This window comes from Podarcis raffonei, chromosome 7, assembly GCF_027172205.1.
Source record: "Podarcis raffonei isolate rPodRaf1 chromosome 7, rPodRaf1.pri, whole genome shotgun sequence".
Classification (NCBI taxonomy): Eukaryota; Metazoa; Chordata; class Lepidosauria; order Squamata; family Lacertidae; genus Podarcis; species Podarcis raffonei.
Window position 1 is genome coordinate 46,560,827 of NC_070608.1, and position 25,374 is coordinate 46,586,200.

General features: G+C 46.0%; 1 protein-coding gene across 6 annotated transcripts; it reads left to right on the forward strand.

Moving 5' to 3' along the window:
• Positions 1-947: 947 nt before the first annotated feature.
• ADCYAP1 (adenylate cyclase activating polypeptide 1) lies at positions 948-15,859 on the forward strand. Of its 6 annotated transcripts, none has more exons than XM_053396430.1 (7): positions 948-1,812; positions 2,057-2,164; positions 6,732-6,869; positions 7,537-7,632; positions 9,404-9,538; positions 10,122-10,236; positions 11,351-11,969. In XM_053396430.1, the coding sequence occupies exons 2-7, from the start codon at positions 2,064-2,066 to the stop codon at positions 11,408-11,410; spliced, it is 645 nt and encodes a 214-aa protein (XP_053252405.1). In that variant the 5' UTR covers positions 948-1,812; positions 2,057-2,063; the 3' UTR covers positions 11,411-11,969. The 6 variants fall into 6 exon arrangements, with proteins under 6 accessions (XP_053252405.1, XP_053252403.1, XP_053252406.1 ...); XM_053396432.1 differs by lacking the exon at positions 11,351-11,969 and adding an exon at positions 14,238-14,343 and having other exon boundaries at positions 950-1,812; XM_053396428.1 differs by lacking the exons at positions 10,122-10,236; positions 11,351-11,969 and adding an exon at positions 14,238-15,859.
• Positions 15,860-25,374: the final 9,515 nt, after the last annotated feature.

A 25,374-nucleotide genomic window follows, 5' to 3' on the forward strand; every position in this document is an offset into this window, starting at 1 on the left:
GGGAGATGGGAGGAAGAAGATACAAACATAACTTTCCCAGAATTATCAATTTCTAATCATCTCCTTGCGTCTCATTGCCTGGGCGTTTGTGTTATTTGTTGTTGAAATCCTCAGATGGCGTCTAAAACCGAGATCTGTCCACAATTTTTTTAAAAAAGCATACAACCCTTTTCCACATTCAGAGAATAAATATGCGTATGTTCATTACACTTTCAAAATGGGCAAATAAATCACAGTGAATATGGTATGACAACAAGCCACCATCGCCGTATGAATAAAACGATGACATTTCTAATTTTGCCCTGCCAGCATGGGAGCTCTGTAAATATGGAGCAATCTTGGGGGCAACATTCTTCCAAGTTCTTTGTGCAGTTGCCAAAGCCATTCAGCACCACAGTGTTTGGACAGCTCCGGTGGGAAAGCAACTGTTCGCCCAGCGGGTAATCAATCCACCCGACTGTCAATTGCCATCTCTAATTAGAAAATTATAGAGAATCCTCTAAGACTTCAAACAGCTTTGGAGGGGAAATTAATAGTCATGTAATGACGACGGCAACAAAAACAGAGATTGAAATATTTAATTGCACTGGTTAAAGAAGCACATGCCCAAGATTTCTTGGCATCGTAAACAAATAGCAAGTCTTCTGTTTGAAAAATGACCGGAGTCCACTTACTTGGAAGCAATTTCCATTGAAATCAGTGGGGATTATTTCCAAGCAAGACGCTTAGGAAGAGGAGAAAAAAGTATATGTGAAGGACAGACTTTCGGCAAGAGACATGGAATCGAATGACCCGTCTCTGAAATATAGGGGAAATGTGAAATTTGAAAATTAGCCACCTCAGTGAGAGTTTTGGTTGGGAAGGGGCGGGGGGGGAGAGGTGTAAGTTAAAGTGCTTATGAGAAGCTTATGACTCCTGCTCGCATCATCTTGAAGTTGGGATTGTTCTGTTCCTTGAGGAATTGGGGTGGTGACGTCTTTTCTGATACCGATTATTACGTGACTGCAACAACAACAATAAAAAAAAGTCATTGGCAAATAAAAATCCGAACGCCACATCAACAGAGAAACAAAACAAGCCAGACACCCGGCAAGGCAACAAGGCAGAGAGATTGAGAGAAAGAGAGGGAGAGACCCCCTGTTTACAAGAGAGAGCTGGGAGCAGAAAGCAAAGAGGGTGCAAAAGATCTGGTAGCTAAGGTGGGAGCCGGGGCTGTCAGCATCCAGCAGCCAAAGCTGGTCAGCTTGGAAGGCACAGAAGGAGGAAGAAAGGAGAAGAAAGGAGGAGGTAGTGAAGCAAAAGGAGACAAATCGACGCTGAAGCCAGGAGCTGCTCAGGGAAGGGGGAAAGAACCGCTCTGTACCATTTGCTATAACGCAGCCGGTTCCCACTTTCTCCCTTTCTGTTTCCCTCTTCCTTCCTGCAAGGATTCCCCCTTCTTCCTCTCCTCACCCTCTCTCTCTCCCCTTGTCTCTTGCCTGCCTGGCAGACTCCACTTTACACCTGCAACTTTTAAAAAATTTGAGCTGAGCAACCCCCCCCCCCCAAGCTAGGCAGCTAACAAGTCGATCTGCTTGTCTGTCCCACGCCCCCTCCCTTTCTGCGGTTTCCCTCTTTGCCCATCAGAGGAAGAAAGCAAGAGACACACAGAGGGAAACCGAGAGAGAGGCGATGCTTCAGGAGGATTAACTATCCCCACCAAAACTTCCTGGAAGGAAGAGAGCGAGAGGAGGAGGAGAACAACAACAAGAAGAAGGGAGAAATCCTCCTTGATTCAGATCCAGTCTTGCGCCTGGTTTCCAGAGTTGAATGGTAAGGCGAATGAGCGGAATCGGGGCGGGGGAGAGGGGCATGGCAGTGCCGGGGGGGAGGAGGGGGGCGGGCGGGTGGGAGAGGTTGTGCCTCGGTTGGTGAAAAGTCCCACAGGCGGGTTCCCCAGCATCTGATAGCTTCAAGGTGACAAGAGCTGATTCTTTACTGGACAAAGCTGGGGAAGGGGACAGGGAGCCCCCTAGGAGCCCCTTGTGACCGCGGTTTCTCTTTCCCACCCTCCTAGAGTGGCAATGTGTAACAAAGCGCTTCTCGCCCTGCTGGTCTATGGGATAATCATGCACTGCAGCGTCTACTGCTCGCCGGCTGCTGGACTCCAATACCCCGCGCTGAGGTGAGTGAATGCCCGGCTCTCCCCACCCGACTGGGAGCCAGGGCTTGGCTTATTATACTGCATGGGATTTTTTCCCCCCACCCCCCTCTCGCCACTGCTAACCGGGTCCAGACGCTTCGCTGGGAGCTGTCCAGCTTAGATTCAGCCTTCTAGCCTCCAGCTAGAGACAAATTGGCCCTTTCCTTGCCAAGAAGGAAAACTCCCCAAGAATTCCCTCATTCTCTAACCTTGGGGAACCCACACAGCTCAAGGTTCCAAGTCCGGGTTAGGTCACTTGCTTAGAGACATTGATAGCTGATGCTCTAAGGAACCCTCCAGGTTAGAAACACAGGCTGCTGTCCTTAGCGCAGCAGTGAAATTGACTACCGAGCAACTGTGCAAGTTGCGTTTGGTGTGTGTGTCTCTCTGTGTGAAAAAGAGTGCGCGTGCGTGCTGGTGCGCGCGCCTGAAAATTACTTAATTAAATGCTCGTAGGAAATCGCGATATCCTACAATATATTCGTCTCCGGAATGTATACAATTTCATTTCACCCTCCTCCGCATTCTCCAATATAAGCAATGCTTATATATCTTGGGGTTCCCATTCGCTTTCTGTTCTGTGGTATGAATTCTATACCACCAATCCATGGGGTTGGGTCTGAAGCATAAACCGAAATATAAAGCCACTCATTGACATGCCAGGCTGCTATCCTAAATCTTCCTTGGGCTATTAACTCCAAGTTATGCGTTTAGAAGCAGGGTGTGTGAAGCTTATGTGTGTTTATCTGCAACAGTTGTGAGATATATGGAGTTTCTTTCCAGATAATCAGAGTGCCAAACATTGAGAAATACGGGCAGATTATGATAGACCAGCCATTCTGATATCTAAAACGTTGACTCCGAAATAAATGTACCGGTAGCCCAATTCTATGCACATTTATTCTGGAACAAACCCTTTTATGATTTTAGATTGTGTGCATAGGAGCATCCCTGGGCTCACAACGAAGGTATGTTTATATCTAGGACATAGGTATACCTGTATACATGCCGACTTCTGATCCCGAATTTGGCTGCCTATTACCTGCTGCGTTTGCCTGGCAGGTACTGAACCTGTAGGCAAATTGTTAGACGAAGGCTTTGGGTTATAGCTAAGGACTCTGCTATGTTTCTGGCGGTACGGATCACAGGTAGGAAATTACATCTAGTGAGTAATATATTACAGCAGAAGTGTTACGGTATGTATGACGGGCGACGCGATCCACACATGATGCATTGATACCATTACATCCTACAGTACTTGGAATCGTTGAACTCGGTAGGACTAATGCATGTACCTGGCGGAGGCCCCGCTAATTTCAATGGCGCCTGCTGCTTAAGCAGCCGTGCTTAGAAGGAAGGTGCGCATTTAGGGAAGGCAGGTTAAAGTGAATCGCCGTGGCCCAGACTGAAGCTACCATTAATGTATACACGTGAAGTGTGTAGGGTTGGCCCCATCCGTGAAATTCTATTGGCTGGCGCAGTTTGTCATTTCGATCTTCAGATTTCTCTGTAAGATTTTAAAGCTTCGATGGTGCGGGTCTTCTAAATGGAAACACTGTAGGATTGAGCCTTACTAAATTGATTTCCCGCAAGTATAACTTTTATTGAAAGGAAAATGTGGATGGACTGCTAAGATCGCTCCACCAAATGCCATTCAACTGGGATTCTTACCAAAAGGTTTGCTTCTGGAATAACCATACTGAATCTAACGAGCAGGCCTGTACCTTAAGGTTGCAAACCCAAATGCATTCCCCAGGAAGTTAAATTCCAATGAAATGTGTTTTTTTAATCTAGGCTGTTTAAACTGCATCCCTCAGTCAACTGTCTCATACCAGGAACCTGAGCACGTTTCTTTGGCAATAAGCTCCACAGTGATTTATAGTAGAGTATAGAGTATGGATTGATGATAGCAACCTTACTTTTAGGATGGCAGGACAAGCCTGTAACACGAGATAGAGTAGAGTAGTAGAGATTGGCTGCCTTGTGGCTCCCAAAATTACCCAAAAGGGAGCCTGAGTCGACCAGGAGTCTATAACCTTTAATACGGCACAAGGCTCCTTCCGCATAGCTTAAGTTGGTTGTATCGACTTTATACCCCTTTGTTCCAAATTTCCTCTTATTAAAAGTGGAGCCTCCTTGATCAGGAGCAGCCGATCTGTAACGAACGGCTGCTTGTGAACTCCCCAAACGCTTAGGGCAAACCACTCTACAGGACAGAAGGCAGAGCAAGATGGGATTTTTGAGCCAGCAAGACAAATATTGCGCTTTTTCGAAAATCCCTCCAAGGTGGCCCAGCGGAGACCGCTTGCGGAGCGGTGCTGAGGACTTCCGTCAGGGTGCTGAGTCCGGGAAGGCTGCTGCGCCCAGACCAACAGGGTGCTTTCCCCCAGCATTGCTTTCCCCCCTCCTCTTTAAGAGGGACAGAAGCCAAGAACGCTACTGACCCCTATTGGTTTCTAGATCAGAAGAATTGGGAGGAGGAGGGGCGGATTCTTGTGATCTGCCACTAATCTTGGGGAAGCACGAGGCTTTCCCTGCCCCCGGGGAGGGGGCACTGAGAATGAAAACGGCTCAGTCCTGGCGACAGAGTGCCCAACGCGCCGGGACGCTCCTGCCCAGGCTCTGAGGTTGTCCTGAGACGAACCAGCCTCTCCCACCCTCTTGGAAGATTGTTGTCCAAGGTTCCCCCAGGTCTTTCAGCCCTCTTTGCCAACCGAGACCTGGGAGTTGGTGGGGCTGGGTGGCGGGGGGTGGGAGCAGCTGTCAGTCCCGGGGAGGGGGACCCTCCTACCCCCCCCCCCGCAGTGGATGTAGCGGGGGAGGCACTTGGGCGGCTCTTGGCTCCGTTCAAGCGCCTGAATTAGCAGCCGTGAAACACTTGAGGAGCATCCATTATTGATAGCTCCTGCCAGAGCTCCGCAGACGAAAATAGCTGCCGGAGAGACGCGCAGTGACCTAAATCCGGCAGCAGGGAGACCACGACGGAGATCAGGCTGGGTGGGAAGCGGGGAGGGGTGGGGAACCGTTGTAAGACGCAGAAAAGAGAGCGGAGAGCGTGTGTCTCCTTGCGCAGCGGAAGGAAGAAAGGGGAGAAACGATCTGGGACACAAGGTTGAGGAGAACTGGTCGAGACAGAGGCTTTTCCAGTCCTACCAGGAGATGCGAGGGATTAAATCTTATGCATTGTAAAAGTGTGTCTTACCAGAGCCCTTTCAAATATGTGAAGAAAATATATGGGCATTAAAAATATACCCATAATAAAAACCCCATTGCTTATTTTTCACACGCTGATTCTGGCCTGCTTCCCAGACACTGCGTGTGAATGGCGTGTGTTGGGTGTATAAAGATAATTTCATCTCCCAATCGTTTTTACACCGTTCCCTGGTTAGATTCTGCGTTGCCGACAGGCCTGGATTAAGGGTGCAAGGGATCTTAGGCTAATAGGAGGGAACTGTATGTTGACGAGGGAGAGAAGCATTAATTCATCAAACGAATTATCTAAAATTAATGTGTATTAAAATGAGAAAAGAAATAGATAAATATCGGAACACTAATTTCTTTAAAGGGAAATCCCTCTTCTGCCCTATAGCTGTGGCAAAGTCACGAGTGATGTAGTTCATGCCTACATACATAGATTCTCATTTCACAACAACCCTGTGAGGAAGACCAGGCTACAAGAAAGTGGTGGGTCCGAGATCGCCCATTGAGCTTAACTGGGAAACAGAGGGCCTAACCCAGGAGACTCTCCGGTTGTTGTCTCGACATCCAGCCTAACTGGGGTTGATGGAGGTCCACAGGTTCCCATCACTGGCCTGAACCCTATCAATGTAATGGTTAATTCGTCCCTACGTGCCCAAGGTCTCCCCCCAACAAGTGACATGGCCAAGCGAGGATTTCAAGCCAATCTCCCAGCCTCCATGCATGCTCTGATCCACTCCACTCCCATTGGCTCTGAACTGTCCGAGACACCGAAATAAAATCGAAACGAACCCGATTTGCAGAAAGGCAGAAAGGATAACGGGGTGGGGAGGTCTTGAGTTCAAGATCCCCTCCCCCTTTGTCCCACTGGGTCAACTGGGAGCGCGAAAAGCCTTTGGCTTGAATGAGAAAAGATGGGCGAAGTCCTTTGAACGCTACCTGGGAACGGAGAACTGGACGTGGACCCCTGAATTGAAGGTGTAATAGAAGGACAAAACAGGCGGCTGGCGAGTAGGAGGAATTGCTGCAGAGATGTCGGCCTCCTCCCTTCTCTCGTTTTGGCAGCCTGTGGGGCTCTTTCTTTCCCTTTTTTGGGGGGGGGCTCCCTTAGCTGGCTGGCAGTCTTCTTCCTCGCGGCTAAGGGGGCAGACCAAGCGTAGGGGAAGCGAAGTGGGGGGAAAGGGAGCGAGCCTCGGTCGCCATGGTTGCTTCTGCGTGGGGGTGAGGGTGCCTCCTGGTCCCAGCCAGTGCCGCCTCCCCCTCTTCCCACCGCCGCCCCCTCGACGTGCCCACCCACCCCGATCCCGCCGCGATCCCGCACTCAAGGCGCGGCGCCTGTCTCCCTCTACAGCAGGCTGGAAGATGAAGCGTACGACGAAGACGGCAACACCCTGCCCGACTACGCCTTCGACAGCGAGCCCCTCGGGATAGCCGACCCTTCCTCCATGCTGGACGACGTGTACACCTTGTATTACCCACCGGAAAAGAGGTGATTAAGCCACAGATAGATAGAGTTCAAAGCAGGCTGCGATCCTGGGCACCCTGACCTGGACTGGACGCGCCCCTTGCGCCGGTGCAGCTGCGCAATGGACCGCGCGGTGGGTGTGGCGCGCCAGTGGGGGTGGGGTGGGAAGAGAGGTGGTTTCCCAGCCTTCCTCCGCTTTGTCTTTGGAAGAGGGTGAGGAGGAGAAGCACCCCTCTCAAGCCGAGGATCCTCCTCTGCAAGGTTTCCGCGTCAGACCGAGAACAGACGGGGTGGGGAAGAAGGAGGCGAGCAATCCGACTTACCTCTCTCCGGGAAAATAAAACCAGTTTCTGAGCATCGCGCCGCGCGCCCCGTCCTAGAAAATGACCCGAGTTGCCCCGACAGCTGCCAGCTGGGGGGGGGGGGGAAGAGGGGGGAGCGCGCGCGCTCGAGACTCCGCTGCCCAGGCAGGCGCGGCCCGAGGTCCCTGGGGGACCCAAGCAGAGGCCGACCCCCAGATCCCCCCTCCCTTGCTGAGGTTTCCCTGTAGGATGAGCTCTGGGTAGTACTAGGTGCCTCCATCAGCTTGCTGGTCGTGGCTTGTTGCCTGTTTTATTTTGATCTCTGTGTCTCCCTCCTCCTCCCTCCCTCTCTCCACCGCTTCCCTCCTCCCTTCGTTTCTTCTTTCTAGGCATGCGGATGGGATCTTTAATAAAGCCTACAGGAAAGTCTTGGGCCAGTTATCGGCGAGGAAGTACCTTCATTCTCTGATGGCCAAGCGGGTGGGGTAAGACGGTCTTCCTTGTTTGGGTGGGGTGGGGTGGGGAGGGGAGGGAGTGTGGGTGTGCAGGGGGGGGGAGAATCTAAGGAACAAATCTTAATGGACCATCCCATGGGGTTAGAATGGATTAAATGGCACTGGGCATGTTATTTTGTAGAGCTCAGCGGATCTGTCATCTCTGCACAAACGATAGAAATGCATGCAAACCTGGATCAGAGTTTGATGCACAGGTTCTGGATCAAACTGTCCCAGGGTGCGTGGAAGACCAACAAGCATAGCTGTCAACCTTTCCCTTTTCTTGCGAGGAATCCTATTCAGAATAAGGGAATTTCAAGTCTGTCTCTAAGTCAGCGCGTTTAGGGAATGTGGGTGCCAAGCGGGTCATCGCCGTTAAGTTGGGCTGTTGATCAAACTACGGGTGGAATGTCATCTAGAGAAGAATATTATTAAACAGAACTGGGCTGAACTCCCGGAGAGGTGGGCTTTCCCGGTTTACAACCTTCAGAGGACTGGGCTATATTGTTAAATAGGGTTGCTAATCCTCCACGCTCCCTCGAATGTGACACAACCGGCCTCCCTCCCCGCCCCATTCAGCCTGACAGGATGAAAAGGTGCGGCGACAAGCTCAGCTGATAAAGACCTTGTCAGTTGCACAGTTCGCTCCTCTGCGGAGTCTGACCGACCCCCTCCAACCCGCTGGGGATGATTAAATAAATACTCGAGGCTCCTTTGGGAGGAAGAGGGCATCATTTCCATAGATCCAGGCGCAGACTGACCACAGAACGTGCGGAAAAGAAATAAAATGGGAAATAAAAACAAAGCAGCCCCTCCCTCCTTCTCCCTCTCCGTCCCCGACCTCTGCTTTGAAATCAACCCTCCTAGCCGGATGCCAGCCCGCGCGTGTATCGGCAGAAGGCAACATTTTAATAAAGCCCAGGGGGAAATGGATTACACCATTTCAGGATGAATAATTCATGCCAGGAAGAGATTGTCTCCCGACTGTCGACTTGTATTATGATCACACTTCAACTTCCGCAGCGTGGTTAGAGAAAGCCTTTGTTTCTTGGCGCCGGGGAAAGAACCTGCCCTTTATTGCTCCGGCCCCTGCTCTACGTGTTGCTCGCGCTGCTTGAACGGAGCGACCCCCATCTTTTAAGAAACAAAACAAAACCCCGATCCCTGCACACTCCACCGCCAGATCCTTCCCTAGACCAAATGTTTTTGGATAACTCTGTGATAAAAAGGATGATGATAATGAGGATGATATAAAGGGGGAAACACACACACACACACACACACACACACACACACAAGCTTCGAATTGTTGAAAGGATGAAGGTTAATCGGGACAGATCGCGAGGGGCTTATTGTTTGGCATGGGGGGCATTGGCCTGTGGAGCAAGCCTGGGTAGGAAAGAAAAGGGAAAGCTGGGAAACCCCCCCGAAACAAACACACACACAACAGACAGCAATACAATGGAAGATAAAGAAGAACAGAAAGTGACTCCTTCCTCTTGTTTATGAACAAGATGATGCGCAATGAGAGTCTACACTGAGTCTATCCAGCAAACGCCCATTGGCAGTGAAACTGACCAGCCTTCTGGGCGTTAAGGTGGCCTGCCTGCGCATTTTGGGCCCAATTTCCCGACCCCTTTCCCTTTTCTGCTTCCGAAAGACGTAGCTCCTGCGGCAGGGTTGGCGGTTTCCGATTTTGCAACCACGTTTTGCTTTGCCTTCTTCTTTTTCTTTCCTCCTCTCTTTCCCCTACTCCTTGCAGCGGAGCGAGCGGCCTGGAGGATGACTCGGAACCGCTTTCCAAAAGGCACTCGGACGGCATATTCACAGACAGCTACAGCCGCTACCGAAAACAAATGGCTGTCAAGAAATACTTGGCAGCAGTCCTGGGGAAAAGGTATAAACAAAGAGTTAGAAACAAAGGACGCCGAGTAGCCTATTTGTAGCGATGAGTTTCCCAATCGCTCCTGTGTATACAAAAGCCCCGGGGAAAAAAAAATCCGAGAGAGGACCCCCCCCCAACCCGCCCCCGTCCCTAAAAAGTCATTTCCAAACTGACTGATCAATCACCGCTCCTGTGTTATCTAAACATGTATTTATGTATGAAGTAAAGCCATTAAATGAATATTTTGATAATAATATTGTTTTTCTTTTGTACCAAAATAATATTTAAGAATAAGCACTAGAGAAAACGCACAGATCTACTTTGTGGACCAATCCTTAAACTAACTAACTAAATGTTAAGATTAGAATCTATAGACCTGCTAGAGCTAGCTCGATAGACTAGGGAATTAGAGAGGACCAATTGATGCTGCAGTGGTTAGCATTTGCACAAGAGACCGAGGACATTCGCCTGAGCTGTTTTATGTTTTTATATTTAAAAAAAGAAGAGAAAAAAATGGAGAAGACAATCATTGTTTTGAATATTGCTCCTATTTTTGTAATGGAAATTAAAAGGAGAGTATTTTTATCCATGACAGGGTTGAAGAAATTACTATTCTCCATTTGCTACTGTACATAGACAAAGATGCCCTGCTACAAGGGGAATATGAGGCTATTGATTTGGGAGAATTACTGACGCAGTTCCTTGCCCCGGTGAGTCTCCTGTCAGGCTCCTTTGACACGTCCTTCCTCCTTCCCCCCTCCCTCCCCCCCTTGCTAGAAATGACATTTCCCTGCTTTACTCTGACTGCCCTTTTTTCTATGTATCTGGATCTGCTCTGAGCCCAAGTGAAGAACGGAGCCTGCAAGACCGTTTAAGGTGCATCGGCCACCCCTCGCCCCAGAACCCCTCTCTCCTGGCCACTCCTCTCAATGGGGGGGGGGCAAAGGAGCGCCTCTCCCTGCCTGTACGAGGGGAGAGGGGGTGAAGGGTCATGCCGATCCGCCTTAGCGCTTGTGAGCAGAGAGGACCAGGGTCCGGTAGTTTAAGAGACGACTGTAGTTCAGCAGGATGCAAATTGTCGAAATAAATAGTTGCGCCCCAATGAGAAATCCTGGAAGAGTTGTTTTTTTCTGGTTTCTGGGATAGCAGACTAAGAAGGGGGCCTGCTCCCATATGCAGGTGTGTGTATACACATATAGATACACAATGCACTGTGTATAAATATATACACAGTGTGTATAAATATATATATATCTCACACTGTGCATATGTAGCGTCCAGACTTAGCCATGCTCAGAATAGATTGATGCGTCAACTCTAGAACGCCAAAGTCTGGATCCAACTCTGAGGTAGCCTCAGAAGTAATAAGTTCGATCCGTTAGGAAGTTCGGAGTTCAGATCTAGGGCGGAATAGAGAAGAAACGACCCCCCTACCCCATCCCTTTGGGTTTTGGACTTGGCACAGTGTAGGTTCTAGGAGTTAAAGATAACCTGCCCCATCAGGCCGGATCTATCCATGCAGCAGACGGAGGTGAAACTCATGATGGCAAAGTGGACAATAGCACTTCAGAAAGAAAGAAAGAAAGAAAGAAAGAAAGAAAGAAAGAAAGAAAGAAAGAGTCCTGCCAGTAGAAAACTGGAAGGAAGATTCTAGTACAGTCCCATTCCTCCATTCCCAACGCCAGAAGTTAATAAGATATAGAAATAATTAAAGGGAGCATTTTTTTTTAAATTAAAAAAGTGCACCTGTAATCTGAAATGGTATATTCCACTCTGCAACCTTAGCAACTCTACCACCTTCCGTTTCCACCTATTCTGCTGCAGGTGTGGATCCCGCCTCAAAGAGATCCATCGGCCTACGAGCTGTTTGGTATCGGATCTTGATGCAAAGTATTCACGTGTAACTCTCCAGTGCTGTCCATCCTTCTTCTCATCTTGTGATATATTGGCTAGCGTTCTCTCTTGATAATCGCCCCCCGCCCCGCCCGCCCGCCCGGTGGGAGTCACTTTCACTCTCTCTCTCCCTCCCCCCCCCCCCCCCAGTTCATGGTTCCCTGATAGAACTTTCGCTTCTCCGCCCTCGATGGCCTCTCTCGCAAATGTTGTGTTTTCCATCGGGGCCACTTTCGTTTCTTTTTTCCCTCGAAAGCAACAACCAACAATTATATTGTGAACGCCTCAGGCACTTTTGGTTTTGTTATGATGCAAGCTCTTAATTGTCAGACTGTCTTAGGCCCCTCCCCCCCTGCTGTAGCGCCTATATCTATATATCTCTCTATATATTCCACCACTAAAGAATTATGCACTATGACGAAAAAGTTTTTTTCCTTTCTTTTTCCTTTTCCTTTCGGTTCCTTGTTGATTTATTGAGCTTGGAGGTTTAAAATGTATTTTTCTACATTATGGCTTTAACCGCTTAGTAAAATTTATTTCATACAATCAACTTTGGTCATGCTAGAATGTGTAGTGTTCCCTCTGCGCTTCAGTTTCTAAGACCTGATCAAGCATCTTTCTGTGGGGACGGGGACCTTGAAATGTGAGTGCGTGTGCGCCTGCGCGTGCGTTTGTGTCTGTGTGTGAAGTGTGTGGAGGGCATTGAAAGAATCCCTTGGATTGTGTGCAGTGGGTATTGAAATAGTCCCAACTCTGAAGGGACTTGTTTCCCCCCTCTTTCCTCCAGAGAATTAACTGCCAAATGTAAATAGGGTGGTTCGAAGCCGATCTAGTTCTGTTGAACTCAATGGGGCTGAAGGTTGCAGTTCCAAACCGTCCATTCTCCTTGATGGTCTTTGTCCTGCCTTCTGTTCATTCACACTTATTTGGCATGCGCCTGCGCACGGCGCCAGTCACAGGTATGAATGAACGGAAGCTGCTCAAAGAACAAGCAACACCCCGCCCCTCTCTCTGTTCCCACTGTAATCAAGGGAACTTGGCATTTTTAAGTCAGCAGACTTATCCAGAAGGACGTCCCATTCATTTCAATGGAAAACACATTTGTTGAGGGTTCTCTTAACACAGTGGTGCAGTACGGTCCTTTTACCCTGGGTTGAATAGCCTTAGCGGCTCTCCCGCTCCCCTTCAGACGGTAAACCAGCCCTACTGTATTTAGGGACCCAGGTCTTTCTTCCCAGGGTCCTGTCTCGACGGCACCATTGCTTTAACGAGCTGAGTACCTTTTGGGATGTCGTCTGCCGGGTGCAATGCGCCTTAAAGGATCAGGGTGTCAATCAGCTTCAATCATAGGGTGGCATCGGATTAATTTGGTCTCCCGCAGCTCAGACTCGACCAAACGGGTGGGAGTCTTATTTCTAGAGCCCCCATCTCAGATCTCCTTGTTGAGTTGTCGGACTTGGATCTAAACCCATTTAGGTTGTTAAATTTCATTCATGTGTTGGAAAGAAATCTCTTTTTTTAGCAGTGGGATTTTGCTTGACTGTTCAACTGAAGTCAACGGGGTGAAAACCTAACCTCGATGCAAAGCGTATCTCCCAAGTTAAAAAGTTGCCCAGGTTTCCAACTCCGTGTGATTCTTCCTCCTGTATTTTACCTGTATTTGACACCTCTAGTTAGTCAAGTTAAAAGCTAGACAAATGTGACCATGCTAAGGACAGCCTCCTTTGCTTCAAACAAACAAACAAACAAACAAACAAACAAACAAACAAACAAACAGATGATAGATATAGATAGATAGATAGCTAGCTAGCTAGCTAGCTAGCTAGCTAGCTAGCTATAGATGATAGATAGATAGATAGAAGAGGGGAGAAGGCAACATTCCCCCCCCTGTGTTGATGACATTGCTTCTAGTTATTATGGGGGTATATGAAAGAGTACCCGCAACAAATAGCTGCGCTGCACATTGAAAGCAGCATCGCACCCCGCAGAGAATCCCGATAGCTGTAGTTTGTTAAGGGTGCTGAGCCTTGTTAGGAGACGCACTATTCCCCTCACAGAGCTACGATTGCCAGAGTGGTTTAACAACCAGCCCCTCTCCTCAGGGAGCTCTGGAAACTGCAACTCTTTGAGGGGAATAACAGGGGTCTCTCCTAGCAACTCAGCACTCTTAAGAAACTACGGTCCCCAGAATTCTTTGAGAGAAGCCGCGACCGTTTCAAGGGGTAGGAGACTGCTTTAAAATGCGCAGCGCACCTGGAGTTCTTCTGTGCCCGCCCCGTAACTTTAACGTAGAATTATCCTCGGTGTCTGAAACGACAGCCCTGTTATGAATGGCCCTTGTTTTTCCGAGTAAAGGGGATTTTTAGCCTGTGAGAATCGTCGGCGGGATTCCCAGCTCCTCGGCTACTGAAAACGGGTGGTGGGGAGATCTGGAAACTCTTGAGAGATTGGCACTCTGATCCCGACGGCAGTTTAGCAGCCGGCTCCCCGTTGAAATGAATGGAACGCGTCTCCTAAGGGCAAAGCCGGGGCGGAGGTGCACGCCAGCGCCCCCTAGAGCCCAGCGCCTCGTCTTGCTTTACGAGCCACTCAGCCGTCGAGCAGAGAAAAGGCGCCGGTCTCACCCGTCAGACTCCCCCCCCCCCCGTCTGATCCGGGCCCCGAGTAATCCATCACAGCAAACCCAATCGAGTTTGCATGCAGGTCCCAGGCGGGCTACGGCTGCAGCCAGCGGTAGCGCAGCCGTCGAGGGCCTTCGATCTGATGCCTGAGTGGTGTGTATGAGATCAATCTTACTTGAATTTTGCATTCTCTTCAGGCCATGTGACGCAGGATGCCGTTTGCAGCTTTTCGTGCCTTCCCTTCGCCTTTTAAATCGCCACGAGTTCACAGATGGCTATTTAGTGGCCCTACAATGCTGCAACACATCAGCTTGCATTTCTTTCTTTTCGCTTTCCCCCCCTTTCCCTTTCCTTCTTTTGGTGTTAAGTCTCCAAGCCTCGCGAGTTGTTCCTTTGACGAGGACAACGGGCAGGACCTCTTGCTGTGTGTTTGTGTCCCATGTTTGGTGCGATGACGCGACGGCGACCTCTAGGGGCTCCCTTTTGACGTGCTAGCCGTGCTCAGCTTCGCCTTGCTAGTCCAGTGGGCTAGTCAGTTTCAGTCAGTCTGCCAGCGTAACGTTTCTCCACACAGCCCGTGGTCGCCTGTCTAGGATAGCTATCCTGTGTCGCCAAGAGCCTTAAATCCCATGGATCCAATTGGAAATCCAGTGATCACTGAGGTTAGATGTCAGTATTTTGGAGATATCTATCTATATCTATATATTTTTTCTTCCTTCTGTGTAGCAACTTGAGTATCAAAAAAGCACTACAGCAAAAAGTAAAACACCCGTGGTTTCCATCAATAGGACTTTGAGAACTGTTATTTCAAAGTGTGTAAAGTTTGTATTAATAAATTTTTGTAAACAATGCCATTTCGTCTAATGTTTGGGGGAGACAGTGCAAATGGATTTCCACCAGGAAATAACCTCTTAAATTATGATTCTGATTATTTTATTTTTAATGAAATCTATAACATTTTATTTTAACCTGTAGGGTTTTTTCTTCCCCCCACCTTTCTTATTTGATGCTTCTACAATATAATCAAGTAGGAAATTATTGGAACTGCAACTTCAGACACAATCGAGAGAAGGAACCAAAAGCAAAAGCCACCCCAGCCAACTCATTCAAAATAATCAGGTTTTTTTGAAAAAAGAAATAAAGCTTTACTTTCTCCTACTTATTATAGGGATCCTCCAATCACTTTGAGAGCCAGCTCTTATGTACACTCCTATGAATTTGTTGCAGCTGCTCTTGAAGCAATGGTTTAAGTCTCTCAGCTATCTGACTTTAGAGCAGGAATGGGGAACCTGTGGCTTGCCAGATGCTGTTGGACTGGTCCTGGCCCATCAGCCCCACCCAGCGTGGTCAGGAATGATGGAAACTGTAGTCCAGCAACATCTGGAGGGGCACAGTTTAGCCACACCTGCTTTAGAAAGTCAAGTCGAACAGATGTGGGGCAACTATCCGAAGAACGTTACCATCCATGTTTAAATGTTGTTGAAATTAATAGGATGTGCAGTGTGATCCTACACACTTTCTCAGAGGAAACCTCAAGGGGACTTTCTTCGGAGTAAACGGGATCATGCTGTTCCGCTCTTCACTGGGCCCTCTTGTACAACTGAATTCTGTAGGAATTAGGCACGGGTATTTCTGGATTGTGTTCAAGAGCTGCACTTTTGAAACCAGGCTTACTAACTGGGGAGTAAATCTCATTAAAAACGTGATGGGATTTATTTTGGAGTAAACACAGACTGTCTCCTGGAGGTGAATCCGTGATCAGGCCTGCAGCTCTATTCCATGCATGTTTTCTGTGAAATAAACCCCAGCAAATTCAGCAGGTCTGTCTCTTTAGTACTTTCTTTAGGACTTTCCATGGGCCCCTCCAGACTGGTGTCTTTTTGTGGGTCTTTTCTGCAACTTGTCATTAACACAGTAAGAGTGCATGAGTGGGGGATTTACACTGGGCTGTGTGCACATCCTGCTGCTTAAGAATAGCTAAGAAGCTATTCCGTCATGAGTGTTCCTGCATTCTCGCCATCTGAAGGAGCGCTCTTGCACTATAGTGCAACAGAAGCGGCACATGCCCTCCTCCCTGCAAATGTCTGTGATATGAAAAGTTACGGGATTTTAGTAGGAAACCATGGGACATACACTGAAACGAAGCAGAAATACTGCCCCCAAACCTTAGAAGGCACAAACAACATGGAAAGCAGGAATGCATCTAACCACCCTGATACCATCACAAAATCATGACGCATACTCCATAAAAAGGACATTTTGTGGGGCCCTAAGAAACATGGTTAAGAATGAGCAGTAATGGACAGCCCAGGAATTCCCAGTAGTGCAATATTCATTATAATAAAGAGGATGTGCTAAACTAAAGCATGGGTGGTTAACTTGTGGTCCTCCAAATGTTTTGGAACACAACTCCCAGCAGCCTCTGGCTGGGGCTGATGTGTCACACAGTACAAAATATCTAGAGGGCACCAGACTGGGGAAGACTGTTCTAAAAACACAAAACGTTCAGATACATTTTAAAACATTCCATTTCTCCAATGCTATCAATGCTCTAAGCACTCCAGTTTCAAGTTGCACCTGTTTGTACTCAGGTACAAAGCAACAGCAGTAGGACCACTCAGTCAAAAACACGGCTCCACTACTCTAAAAAGTGTTGCTTCAAGTCCCATCCACCAGCGTGTGGAGAGTTAAGGGGCTCCTTTGAGAATGGTGCCTGCTACCTGGGAACCAGGTTGAACTGACAGCATAAGGATTCATAGTAGGGTATTCAGTTAAATGTGTGGGAAATAATTGGAAATACTCCAGATCCTTGTTATGCTTGTGATTACCATCATTCCAGCAGATTAGAAACTGTTCTTAGCTAGTGTGTAAAAAGCTCCTCCACATTTAAATTAGAGAAAGAAAAACAATCCTTCTATGCTTCCTTGTTCAGTACCAGAAATAATCAAACCACTCCAAGATGGCAAAACTAGGAAGTCGTAGAAACAGCAGCAGCAGCAGGAGCAACAGGCTCACTCCAAGATGATGTGCTACGTCAGTAAAAACCTAAGCTTGGAAAAGGTGCCTTAACACCGTGATACTTGGAAGCAAGACCCACTGGTGCAGAAGGAAAAGTTACAGAACTTGAGTTAGTTCCATTCAAGCCAGTGAGAGGCTAGGCTGTTAGGGGACAATTACCTGACCTCCAACGAGCAGATTTCATGAGGTTAACATCTAGTTAACAGCAAACACAAACATTGATTGTATGGATTGCTCTGGGCTGGTGTGTATGTCATGATCCAGTCTATTTCTGCTCCTTTATAGCTGGGAGATCTTTTCTCCTGACAGGAGGATATTAAGTGAACAGTGATTTGCATCCTAAGAGGACTTCTATGATACACTGATTTTTCTGGCACACACAAAGGAACTTATTAGTGCCTGAAGGCAACAGCCATGCCAGCGACTCTCCCTTCCTTCCTTCCACCAGACACATTAATACAATATTGTGCTGAGCAGCCATAAAGTTGTTGTGATGTTTGTGGGTAGATATCATGACTGATATCAGCCCAATAAATCCCATCTGTCCTGTGCAGTTCTTCCCTAGAACGTTTAATTTCATAGTGAGACATATACTTCCCTCCATCCTGGACAATGCCAAATGTAGGTTTCTAGTCATTTCCTTTTGAGCTCTGCTTAAGTCACTAGGGTCAACCCCCTCCCAACTATGCATGGTATAAATGCATTTGATCACAAAATATGCCTCCACCAATGTGCTGTATAACTCCAAAACCAGGACTTGTTATTTCAATAGCCTCAAATCATCCCAGCACTGCTGAATCCAACCATACTTAAAAACAGTTGGCAGGAGACAGTCCCAAATCATGCCATGCTGACCTGTCTCGCAATCAGGTGGTCAGCCACTGGCTAAGGCCATGTTGTGTTCTAGCCCTTGTGTTTGCTACTTTGTGGCTGATCCGGAACACCCTACTATGGCCCCCATTCCTTCCTTTCCCAGCAACCTGTTGACAAATAAAACACCTTGAGAGCAACAAGGGAAAAGCACCAACTCTTTCCTTCCATGGGCTGCCCATAACCATTAAAAGCTGCAGAATGCCACCTCCTTCTCACCTTACCATGCTCTTCTGGGAGGCCCGAATTCTCTGCAGCAGTTGTTATATTGGATGCTCTGTTGCTTGGACTAGAAAGCCAGGTCTGACACGAGTGGGGAGAGTGATGTTGTGTTCAAATCTTGCTTTCAGGCTTCCCATAGGCATCTGGTTGGCCACTATGAGAATGCTGGACTAGGTGGGTCATTAGCCTGATCCAATGGTCTCTTCTTATCTTCTAAAGTTTTTAAACTAGAACATACCACACCCTGCCATGGCCATAAAATGGAAATCATCAAGGTAGTTAACCAGGGTACTGAAAGTTGTCCAGTTCCTTAAGGCCAACTAAAAAAAAAAAAAAATGTACTGAATTTTTCAAACATCGCAAATAAGAATTCTATACATATACAATTTTCCCTGGAAGGAAAGTTGCAAAAATGTAGCAGCATTCACCGATTAAAAGGTGGTATCCAACAGCTATTTATCTAGCACATTTAATTTTCTTCATTGCATTTTCCTCTCATAGCAACCATGTGGGGAGACTACTCTTGTTCCCATATTGTGGGTAGTGCTTTTGAGGCTGTGAGCAAATGACATGCACAAGAAAGACCGTACGATGAGCACATGACAGGTGATCAAGAAGGACTTAAATCCAAAGCACATATGCTCTGTCTGCAAGACTTCCCTGTTCTACTGCATTACCCTGATGTCAAGTGGCAAATCATGCCACAGAATAGTGCCACACAGGCCTCAAACTTTTAAAAGGTCACCAGCTTTATAAATGACACAGTGAAGAATTACACCATTTGTGTGTCTCTAGACCTAGAATTATGGGTAGGGAGGGGCCAGTTTGAACAAGGATGACGTAGCAGACAAGGTGAAAAACAGTGTCCAAGACTTACATAGCTGCTGCCATTCACAGTCTGCAACACTGATGGATAACTGGTCTGAACTCGTATTAGGCAACTACCTGTTTCCCTTGTGTGTGTGGAAAGGCCCTGTGGAGGCGACTGTCTTCTTCTGTTGGCTCAGCTGTGGCTTTGACCTCCTTGCCAGTAGGGAGGTACAGGGTGCACTGACAAGAGGCCTCCCCTACCACCCCAAAACTCTTGGTGGGGTATATTGGAGAACATGACCACTGGCTGTGGCTGTCAAGAGTGCTCCGCAGTCAAAAAAATGCACATGGCAGATAGTTTGTACAGAATTCTTTATTGCAAAAAATAACACAATTGTTTCTGGCCCTAACTGTTTCCCTATAAAAAAATTCGCCGTATGTGCCACTGAGCTATCCTGTCTATGGCCCTGATTTGAGTAACAGTTTAATGGCAGAATGCTATCAGGAGGGCTCAAGAATTGCCTTTTTTTTTAGACAAGCAACACCTCAAAGCCAGAGAGAATGAACATTGTGTGGGCTGTGCTGGAATGAAACAACCTTGAACATGGTTAAAGTTGTAATCAATTGTGGGCTGTTACATCAAAAACCTAAGAATAAAAGAGTCAATCTATAAAACAGCACATTAAAATGACCCATAAAACTGCACATTAAAATTTCTTTTCCTTTATAAACACGCTTTTCAGATGAAAAGGAGATAGGAATTCATGAAAGTTAAAATATTTATACTCTGGGCAGCGTAGCTAAACTTAGAGACAACATTTAATTTTCTGTGACGTATTTCTTTAACAAGTTTTCTAAGACAGATGATTTAAATCCAAGGAAGTCGAGTGAGTCATCTGTACGGTTGGACCAGTGGCAGAGCTAAGTTTAGAATCAAGGAGAACGGAAGATCTCTGGGTTTTAAGGGTATACTATTCTGCTCTCTTCCTCTCACTGATATACAGACACTGTTATTTTGGGCTTTTACAGAGAAAACAGTATGCCACAGGATATTTTGTGGTTCTTCACTATAGCCCCCCCTCCAAAATGATGTACAAAAGCCAACCCTGTGTCCCTCCCCCCATACTTTATCAGTTCATGCTCCCCATAGTCTTCTAAAATCAAAGGTAAGGGGGCTGTCACAAAGATAAGCAATTTGAGCATCGGCTAATTGGCACTTTCATCTGATATGGTAAGTCAGGGAATTGTGGGTTCAACCCAATCACAGTATTTTTCAAGTGTTTTCATGTATTAATTGAAAATAGTCCAAAACATAGTTTTTTGACCAGTTGGTTGGATCCAGAAATGTCCTAAAGTGGGTCACACCACAGTGCCACTATGGTTTTTAAAAGAGGGAAAGGGAAAAGTTTATGAAAAAACAATGAAGATTATAACGAGACACCTAACCAAATGGGTGCATAGTGCACATCAGAGTAAACCAGTGGTGCTGGCTGTAAAAAAAAGTGAAGCTACTATTCTAACCCACTTTGGTGCTGTTTCTAACTTACATATCCCAAAACAGTTCGGATCAAACACATGTTGGAGGTCACCTCCTCCCTGAGACCCCATTGGAAGAAGGGTAGTGTCCTTTTAGGCAAGTTATTGCTAATTTCTTCTTGGAATCCTGTTAGGCTGCAGAGCAATAGTCTTAGTGGCTTCCCTTCCACTCTGGGCCTTTGGTTGTCTTCTGGATGCTCAGCAAAGAGACCGTCTTTTCAAAGCATCACAGGGGTCTGTCGTTTTACACACTTTAATTGCCCAGTTGCAATAGCCTTGCAACCTTCTCCCGAGCAGGCTCTCATTTGCCTTTGACAACCGCAGGGCAGGCATGCCTTCAATGGGTCAGGTTTCATTGCTTCTCTATGCTGGCAAAAACTTCAGCTACTACAAGCACAGGAGCCTTCTAAGACGAAACAAAGAAGGCAAGCTTAGTTGCAATGAAACAGAATACAGGTTTCCAAGGCAATATAGGTTGGGTGAATATGGAGCTATGCTTGGATGGTAAATCGCTTCTCATCTATATTCATGACCAGCATTACTTTACACTGCTGTTTGAAGAGGTCTGGAAGGCAAGCATCTAGGGCAGGGATAGGGAATCTATGGCCCTCCAGCTGTTGCTGGAGTGCAACTCCCATCACCCCTCATCATCAACCATGCTGGCAAGGGCTGGTGGGAGCTGGAGTGCAATAGCATCTGTTCCTCATTCCTGATGTGAGGTTTCTGACCATGATGCTGGGCTGATTTTTTCTTGGGTGAGGCTCCATGGTAGAGGTTGCTTCACACTAGTACTCTTTCAAAGATATTAGAGTAATAACCTATACAACCAATGAATTGTTTACTTGTGGGTGGATAAGAAAAGGTGCCCGTACTCTCTAGCCTCACTAGATTCAAATCAAGGAACTGAGGGAAGGGGCTGGTGTCCATTCTCTATGATGAACTTTTGGAAATTTGCACAGGCTCTTGATTACTATCCCAAGCTCTTTTGATATACAGATGACTGTAACTGAAAAGAGGTGGAATACCCTTTGGTTAACTAGACCAGTGGTTCGCAATTGTTGGTCCACAGACCTCAGGGGGTCCACGTAACCCATGCAGGGGGTCCATGGCACCATTCACATAACAAAAACTACCAAACTTATCTGTCTGCACCAAGGAAAGAAATTTGGGTCTCTTAAACAACCTCTGTATCAATATCTCTGGCACATCAAATATTGTAATTATCTGCACTGCTCCTTTTATTGTTGTCCCGCAGTGTTCATATATTTTTTGCATATTTGTGCTTATAAATAAAATAATTAAAAACAACAACAAGGCAAATTATGCCTTTCTGGTGCCCTACAAATGCAGATGGACGTCTGTATATATCCTTTTGTTAAAATGGAATCACAGCATTTCTCGTTGTCTGTGATTGCGTTTAATAGCAATTCAGTCTATATTTGTAACTTTATTGAGGACATTTAGTACAGTAAGTGCTATAGAATGCAAACTGGAGTGTTATGATGAGCTTTGTTAAAACTGGCCACCACCTAGCCATTGGCAGCTTGAATGGATTTCTATCTACAGGATGGCTAAATTGGAGTGAACTGGTTCACAGAACCCAGCACAGAAGCTGCTCATTTCAAATGGCCCATTTTCTTTTTTCACATGACATTGAGCTGGCTTGTGTTATTGTCAAGCACTCAAACCTTCAGTGCATTAGTACCCTCCATCACAAATAAATCTAATAAGTAGTAAAGGTCCAGATGGATGCATTCAAATAAGTCTAGAGAAAAAAAAATAGAAATTTTCCTTGCTATGAGCTGAACACTGGAGCTGCTTCCACAGCCGATGTTCATGCCAGCCCAGAGCTAGAACCAGCCACAGCATAGCGGAGTGAAACTGAGTCCGTTAGAGAATCATTCTTATGGTGTGTTTTGGATTAAAAACCTGGAATCTCAATTTACCCTAATCAGTGTATAAGATACACTTTTCCTGGGACTTATTCAGGTGCCTCTGTGATAGATGTGCTAACAAAAAACAACTGTGTTTAAAATATTGGATGAGTCCACACAGAATAATGACCATGGGTAGGAATAGCTAATCACTTTCTTCAAGCAGGATTGAAACCAAAATGACCACACTCTTTCTGATATCTTTGGACAATGGGCTGTCATGTAAGAGATGCTTTTGCCTCCCTGTCCCTGGGTCCCTGTCTTGGAAGAGATCTGCACATTTGATTCTTTGTTTTCTGAAAATCCATCTGTTGCTTGTTTGGACAAAATACTTTTGCAGCAGAAAGCCCAGCAAGGTCTTCTGGGAGACAAGGAGTCAGAACTGAGACAGTGCTGGATTAAGGAGAAAACACCAGTCCTATGGGCAGCTAGATTCTCTCTCCTCTTTGTTTAGGTGGTTCTGTTTTGGCTATATAAGCCATCACAGCTTGGAGAGTCGCAGCAGAGGGAATTAGGACCTCTGATTTGTCTTGCCTTCTTTCAAAATTGTTTTTCTTGTAGCTCTCCCCTGGAATTTAGATTTGAGATTTTGCAGGCACACAGATCCAAAATACGGTGCAAGACATGCTTCCCACACATCTGCATAAAAACAGAAGGGCAAACAATACTTTAAAATGTGAGACAAAACTATACAATGTTATGAACATAGTTCAGAGGGAACTGTTAGACAAAGAATATGCTAATCAGAAATAAATAGTTTAGCCAATTAATGGGGTGGGTGGGGAAGAATACACTCATATTGCATGAATGTACATTTTACATGCATTTTATCAGTTTACATACATTTGCTAACCTATGTTCTGATGGATGTGTTCCAAAGTTTTCTAAAACACTGGGTTGTCTCCAACGCTATCTCAGCTCTAAGAAGACTCATTGACGTTAGTGAATGTGATGACCTTGGGTTCATTAGCTTCAATGTGTCTACTCTGAGTAGGACTAGCATTGGCTAAAACCCATAGATTCTTTTTATCAGCTAGAACTCATAGATCTTTCCTGACAAGTAACATGCTTGACAGATAACCCTGTTTTGCAATTTTCTCTTGTGCTCAATGCTTTGTTCTAACAGATGACAACCAAATGTCACCACTCGTGACAGTGACAACAATGGTAAAATAAAGCAAAATAAAAAGAAGACTTGATTGGCCTTGGATGAATATTTCTGCCCACAATTCAATAGTGGCTTGCAAATTAAAAGCAACAAGACAAAAATTAAGTGCACAATGATAAACAAAACAAACCAGTGAACCCTCCCAATACACATTCATTAAAAGCACAAAATAAATACTAGTACAACAACAAAATGAGTGAAAGCATCCAGCAAAGAGGAAAATAACAAGACCTAGGGCCAAGGTAGAATGTGACCTTAAATGTGTGAATGCAGTTAATGTACATGTTTTTGTTGTGTAAGTAGCAGCCACAAAGAAACCTGAACAGCTTTGGGGTCATGCTGGTGAGAAGAAGAGTTTAACTCTTTCTCTCTCTGCCATGATCCCATCAAAAACCAGTTATCAGAAGCCAGGGATGCCAATGGATGCTTCCATTGAAATGCAAATAGTAACATATGATAAGCATTTCCCCCCAGGACTGTGGCAGAGAGAGAAAAACCTAAATTCTCTTCTCCACCTGTTTCCAATAGTTCCTAGGCTGTTTAGACTTCCCTGCAGCCATTTACAAAGCTAAAAACATGCATATGCATATTAACTGCATTTCTATAACAGGTTGATGCAAAAGCTGGATAAGAACCCAGGAAGCTGGATAGGAACCTTCTACTGAGTCAGGCCATTGCCCCATCTTGCTCAGTGTTGCCTAAACTGACTGGAAGTGCGTCTCCAAGGTTTCAGGCAGGAGGATTGAATTTGGGACGTTCTGTATACAATGCAGATGCACTACCACTGAGCCTCGGCCCTTCCCACAGCCATTAACCTCCTGGATGACCCCAGTATTTTTACGTAGGTGTTAAACAGTACAGAGGATAAAATAGAAACCAGTGGAACTGAATAGCACAAATACCGGGTTGCAGGGAAATAGTCCCAAAGGATAACATTTAGCAATCTGATTCTCACTCTAATCAGATATCCAGAATGCCATGGTTTATGGTAGCTAAATAGGGGAAATAAGAGATTTACAGAAGATTGGAAGAAATATACGAACTATTTGAAGAGCGACTGTAATCAACAAATTACGCTAGTAGGGCTACAAGAAGTTTTGTAAGGAGGAATATATGAAATATTGCAAAGAAGAGAAAGGAGAGAGATATTAGTTATGATATTTAAATGCAATAGTGAAAGTAAGAAATGTAAATTAAGTTACAAAGATTGGAAAATTTCCAGACGTGATTGTATAAGATATAAAAGTATGTTTAATAATTGTTGAAAATGTTATGCTAAAAAAACCAAATAAATAAATAAATAAATAAATAAGGGAAATAAAACAGCAGCAACATCAACAAAAGGCATGGGAAATGGGTATTCAGAAGCTGAACTCAAGGAAAGAGCAAAACTGAGAGTTTTGAGCTGCCACCAACCATTTGACTTCACGCACAAGGAGGGAGCCATTGAAACTACCAAGTCCTTGCCATGATACGGCTGTAAAGTCATACAAAAATATATCACCAAAGGCAACTACTTCCAAGTAAGGAGTGTGGACAAGCAAACAAACAAATCAGAGAAGTCTTTTTCTTTCAGTCAATTAGTAGAAACAACATCAACTCGTAAACCAACACCCGGACACTGTTCCAGTATAACCAGCGTTTCTTCCCACAAAGGGGCTTAATCATTGAGCTGTACAATGGAGTCTACTCTAGACAATATACAATCAATAGGTTTTTTTAGACAAATGGGCAAATCTGTCCCTCTGTGCATTTCTCCCATAGGAAGAAGAGAAA